Source organism: Mercenaria mercenaria, chromosome 1 (genome assembly GCF_021730395.1).
Source record: "Mercenaria mercenaria strain notata chromosome 1, MADL_Memer_1, whole genome shotgun sequence".
Classification (NCBI taxonomy): Eukaryota; Metazoa; Mollusca; class Bivalvia; order Venerida; family Veneridae; genus Mercenaria; species Mercenaria mercenaria.
In genome coordinates this window covers 115,917,068-115,923,067 of record NC_069361.1, presented here as the reverse complement: position 1 = coordinate 115,923,067, position 6,000 = coordinate 115,917,068, and the positions used below count along the sequence as shown (strand labels likewise).

The 6,000-nt window shown below is 34.5% G+C and overlaps 1 protein-coding gene across 1 annotated transcript in view; it reads right to left on the bottom strand.

Moving 5' to 3' along the window:
* Positions 1–4,144: 4,144 nt before the first annotated feature.
* The window catches only part of LOC123526144 (exonuclease 1-like), a 68,942-nt gene continuing 67,086 nt past the window's right edge, over positions 4,145–6,000 (bottom strand). Inside the window, exon 14 of the mRNA XM_045305165.2 lies at positions 4,145–5,546. Coding sequence (XP_045161100.2) covers positions 5,426–5,546 — 121 coding nt within the window. The 3' untranslated portion in view covers positions 4,145–5,425. The remainder of the gene's footprint in view (positions 5,547–6,000) is intronic.

The window sequence follows — 6,000 nt, the reverse complement described above, 5'->3', positions numbered from 1 at the left end:
GAAGAGAAAAGTAGGGATCATGTATCTTCTAAGAGAAATTTCTCTGGTCACATTTGCTTACTGTAAACTGACATCAAAATCACACTGCTGTGACCTGGAAGTACTACTCATACTACAAATGAGATTCACTTCACCAAATACAACCTGCTCTCACATTTTTCCTACCAAAATGTCACAAATACATCCACAATGAAATTTAAACAGAAACTAGGTTTAATTTTGACCACTGTTGCCATGCCAAGTGAAAAATTAGTGTTCAAATACCTGGCAGCCATAACGCGACTAGACCAGATGGCTCCCACGCTGGTTCCTTTAGTATAGTCAGGCCTAGAACAGTTTTTCTCTAACTTCACAGTACACTTTCATTCCAGTACAATAATTGTCTTTGTCATTTTTGTAGATCCCAGTTTGCCAGCAAAAATAAGTTACCTTTGAAACACGAAAATAACTTCATTTTGCTTGCAACCTTATTGATGTTAAACAGTTTACTTTTCTTGAACATTCATTAATTTTTGCAGAAATATACTAAATATATTAAAGAAGATATAAAACAAGAGGTGTCTGTAAGACAGCGCGCTCAACTTTTCTCAGTGCTTGACTCTGAATTAGAGCTTTGCCAGTAAAATCTTTATCAAAAAGTTTAACCAAAAAAATCTAAGTTAAAAAGGGGCATAACTCTGTCAAAATTCAAACCAGAGTTATGGGGTTTGTTTCTCCTGGTGTAGACTTTGATAGTAAATAACTATTTTAAGTTTTAAATCAATAGCTTTGATAGTAACAAAGATATTTGATGTTATCAAAAAGTTTAACCAAAAATTCTAAGTAAAAAAGGGGCATAACTCTGTCAAAATTCAATCAGAGTTATGGGAATTGTTTCTCCTGGTGCAGACTTTGATAGTAAATAACTACTTTAAATTTCAAGTCAATAGCTTTGATAGTAACAGAGATAATTGACTTTATCAAAAACTTTAACCAAACATTCTAAGTCAAAAAGGGGCATAACTCTATCAAAATTCAAATCAGAGTTATTGGGATCGTTTCTCCTGGTGTAGACTTTGATAGTAAATAATATTTTAAATTTCAAGTCAATAGCTTTGATAGTAACAGAGATATTTAATTTTATCAAAAACTTTAACCAACGGTGACTCCGGCGCAAGTGCAATAGCTCTACTTTTTCTTCGAAAAGAGCTTAAAAGTATAAATACTGATCTAAACAAGAGCACCGCCTTGCGGGTGCAGACACTCATCTGATTTTTTTGTCTGTATAATAGATTTTCTAAGTCCAAGAGGGGCCATAATTCTTGCAAGAAGCAATGTAGAGTTACAGTACTTGCTGTGCAGTCAGCTTTTAATGGCAAATAACTGCTCCAAGTTTTAAAACAATGGCTTTGACTGTTAAGGAGAAACGTTGACTTAAACGCAAAACTTAACCAAGAAATCTGATATTTTCTAAGTCCAAAAGGGGCCATTATTCTTGCAAAAAGCAGGATATGTTTCTTGCTGTACGAGTCAGCTTTTGATGGTAAACAAGTGTTACAAGTTTTAAAGCAATAGCTTTGATAGTTTAAGAGAAAAACTGACCTAAACACAAAACATAATCAAGAAATCTGATTTTCAAGTCCAAAAGGGGCCATAATTCTTGCAAAAAGCAATGTAGAGTTACAGTACTTGCTGTGCAGAGTCAGCATTTAATGGCAAATAACTGCTTCAAGTTTTAAAGCAATAGCTTTGACAGTTAAGGAGAAAAAATGACCTAAATGCAAAACTTAACCAAGAAATCTTACGTTTTATTAGTCCAAAAGGGGCCATAATTCTTGCAAAAAGCAGGATGGAGTTATGTTTCTTGCTGTACAGAGTCAGCTATTGATGGTGAACAAGTGTTGCAAGATTTAAAGCAATTGCTTTGATTATTTAGGACAAAAGCTGACCTAAACATAAAACTTAACCATGTCAACTCAAACGCTGATCAAGTGATGACAATTCCCCCCCCCCAAAAATCAGATGAGCTAAAAAAAGATTTCAACATAAACTTGTCTGATGGAGTTATTAAAAGAACTATTTTATAGTAAATTGTCTGGCAGAGCTGTAATTAACGGAACTATTTCTATCTATCAGAATGTCTCGAAGAGCTAGAAGCAATAGAACACTAAAGTCTTGTGTGGTGGAGCTATAATTAATAGAACACTTGATAGAGCAATGTCTCATGGAGCTATAATGAATAGAACAATTATTGATAGAGCATACTGTCTCGTGGAGCTTTAATTAATTGAACAATTGATAGAGCATACTGTCTCGTGGAGCTTTAATTAATTGAACAATTGATAGAGCACACGGTCTCGTGGAGCTATTATTAATAGAACACTGAACAATTCATAGAGCACACTGTCTTGTGGAGCTTTAATTAACTGAACACTTCATAGAGCACACTGTCTCGTGGAGCTTTAATTAACTGAACAATTCATAGAGTACACTGACTCGTGGAGCTTTAATTAATTGAACCATTGATAGAGCACACTGTCTTGTGGAGCTTTAATTAATTGTACGATTGATAGAGCACACTGTCTCGTGGAGCTTTAATTAATTGTACAATTGATAGAGCACACTGTCTCGTGGAGCTTTAATTAATTGAACAATTGATAGAGCACATTGTAACGTGCAGCTTTAATTAATTGAACAATTGATAGAGCATACTGTCTCGTGGAGCTTTAATTAATTGAACAATTGATAGAGTACACTGTCTCGTGGAGCTTTAATTAATTAAACAATTGATAGAGCACATTGTAACGTGCAGCTTTAATTAATTGAACAATTGATAGAGCATACTATCTCGTGGAGCTTTAATTAATTGAACAATTGATAGAGTACACTGTCTCGTGGAGCTTTAATTAATTAAACAATTGATAGAGCATACTCTCTCCTGGAGCTTTAATTAATTGAACAATTGATAGAGCACACACTGTTTCCTGGAGCTTAAATTAACTGAACAATTGATAGAGCACATTGTAACGTGCAGCTTTAATTAATTGAACAATTGATAGAGCATACTGTCTCGTGGAGCTTTAATTAATTGAACAATTGATAGAGCATACTCTCTCCTGGAGCTATAATTAATTGTACAATTGATAGAGCACACTGTCTCGTGCAGCTTTAATTAATTGAACAATTGATAGAGCACATTGTAACGTGCAGCTTTAATAAATGGAACAATTGATAGAGCTTACTGTCTTGTGGAGCTTTAATTAATTGAACAATTGATAGAGTACACTGTCTCGTGGAGCTTTAATTAATTGAACAATTGACAGAGCATACTCTCTCCTGGATTTAATTAATTGAACAATTGATAGAGCACACTGTCTTGTGGAGCTTTAATTAATTGAACAATTGATAGAGCACACTGTCTCGTGGAGCTTTAATTAATTGAACAATTGATAGAGTATACTCTCTCGTGGAGCTTTAATTAATTGAACAATTGATAGAGCACACTCTCTCGTGGAGCTTTAATTAATTGAACAATTGATAGAGCACACTGTCTCGTGGAGCTTTAATTAATTGAACAGTTGATAGAGCACACTGTCTCGTGGAGCTTTAATTAATTGAACAATTGATAGAGCACACTGTCTCGTGGAGCTTTAATTAATTGAACAATTGATAGAGCACACTGTCTCGTGGAGCTTTAATTAATTGAACAATTGATAGAGCACACTGTCTCGTGGAGCTTTAATTAATTGAACAATTGATAGAGCACACTGTCTCGTGGAGCTTTAATTAATTGAACAATTGATAGAGCCCACTGTCTCGTGGAGCTTTAATTAATTGAACAATTGATAAAGTGTACTGTCTTGCGGAGCTTTAATTAATTGAACAATTGATAGAGCACACTGTCTCCTGAAGCTATAATTAATTGTACAATTGATAGAACACACTGTCATGTAGAGCTATTATTAACAGAACAATTGATAGAGTACACTGTCTGGTGGAGCCACAATTAATAGAACAATTGATAGAGTACACTGTCTGGTGGAGCCACAATTAATAGAACAATTGATAGAGTACACTATCTGGTGGAGCCACAATTAATAGAACAATTGATAGAGGCTAGAGCACACTGTTTGGTGGAGCTATTATTAATAAACAATTTACAGAACAATCTTGCATATTTATTCCATACATATCACTAACTATGTTATTAAATCTAATAGTAATATCTCTAAATATGAGTAACTTTTCACTATTTTGTTTATTTTATCTACAAAACATGTGTTCAACCCGAAATGGTAATACCTTTTGTTTTCTCATTTATGAGCTAAAACTTCAGATTAGTTACTTCAGTTCACCTTCGCAATATCCACCATTTTCCTCCTACACAGACAATATAAGATCTCTCAGGACAAACTCACTTTTTCCCCACAAGGAGAAGGTTCACTTTTGCCTAAAAATGGCCTAAGTACTGAAAATCTCTAAATGGAGAAAATTCAGAGTTTTCTTCCATCAAGAAGTATTGTTTTATCAAAATGCATTCAATATTTTACTATTTATTCATTATCGAAGAAAATATCTGATGCAATTGAAAAAACATTAATTTAACATTACGGGTATGGGAATTCTCCATTTTTATGTGAATTTTTTAACAAATCAGAAATTTTCAATATGGGCACAGCTGTCGACCATAACCAAAAAATGACCATAAATTCTGTAAAAGAAGCTTGATCTATGAGCAAAGTATTTTTATGGTCCATGACTGTGCTCACAATTAAAAACATTCCCATCCGACCTAAATATGGCGGCAAAAACTGCCCATTTTCTAAAAAATCTGTGGTTTCAGCAATATTCAGTGACATCTTTTGAACAAAGTAATTAATCTGTTTCAAAAAAGCTAAATTCACTATAGAAGACATACAATCTGGTAGCAAATAATTTATATTCTTTTCATTTATTACTAATTTGAAAATTTTCTGAATTGTGTAGGCCATATAAAGCTTAAGTGATCCTTGTATTTTTTTGTCAACATCTCTTTTGATAGACTTGTTCCAACTGACATGACATATTCCATCTAAGTCAAAAACAGTCCCAGTCTATTGCATCTCAACAGGTATTACCTCATATATATTCTCTTGTCCCTGCTCACAAAGGGTAGAAATAGCCAATATCAAGGTCTGCTTCTGCTAAAAAGACCTGGACCCCATTGTTCTTGTCAACATGACAAGATCATACTGGGGTAAATGCATTTTACTGTCGAAGTCTATATCAGCTAAACTCTAAGAACACATTTTTCTTTGGCAACAAGATTTGATTTCCCCTTTGTGATAAAAACATCACCAGTATCACAATACATTTCAGCTAAAACCCTCTGAACGGTTGAGCACCCATTACTTCTGCCAAGTGACTCGATCTGCCTCTTCAGATAAATAATTGCAAGTGTCACAGTCTACTTCAGTAAAACTCTCTGAACCCCATTGCTTCTACCAACATGACTTGATCTCCCCTCTGGGGTAAAGGCATCATCAGTGTCACAGTCTATTGTCCCATGGCTCAGTCTAGGCTTCTCACTGTTGGAAAAGATAAAAACCCAAAAAGGTTTATTTAAATCTAGGAAATGTAGTTACAGTAAAAGAGGATGAAACAATACTAGCCTAACAACCTATTACTGAGATACGGATTACCTGTTTCCAGTTACTGTAAATGAGGATGAAACAATACTAGCCTAACAACCTATTACTGAGATACGGATTACCTGTTTCCAGTTACTGTAAATGAGGATGAAACAATACTAGCCTAACAAGAGGGACATGATGACCCTGGATCGCTCACCTGAGTAATATGAGCTACATGTATCAAATGTCAAACTGATGCTAAAATATTAAGAAAGTAGGTCAGTAGGTCACATTCATGGTCACTGAAAGTCAGTTTTAAGATAAGTGTGCAAAACTGTACATGTCAACCAAATTTCAAGGCTGTATCTTAAACAAAAGGGTCATAATGACCCTGGATCGCTCACCCGAG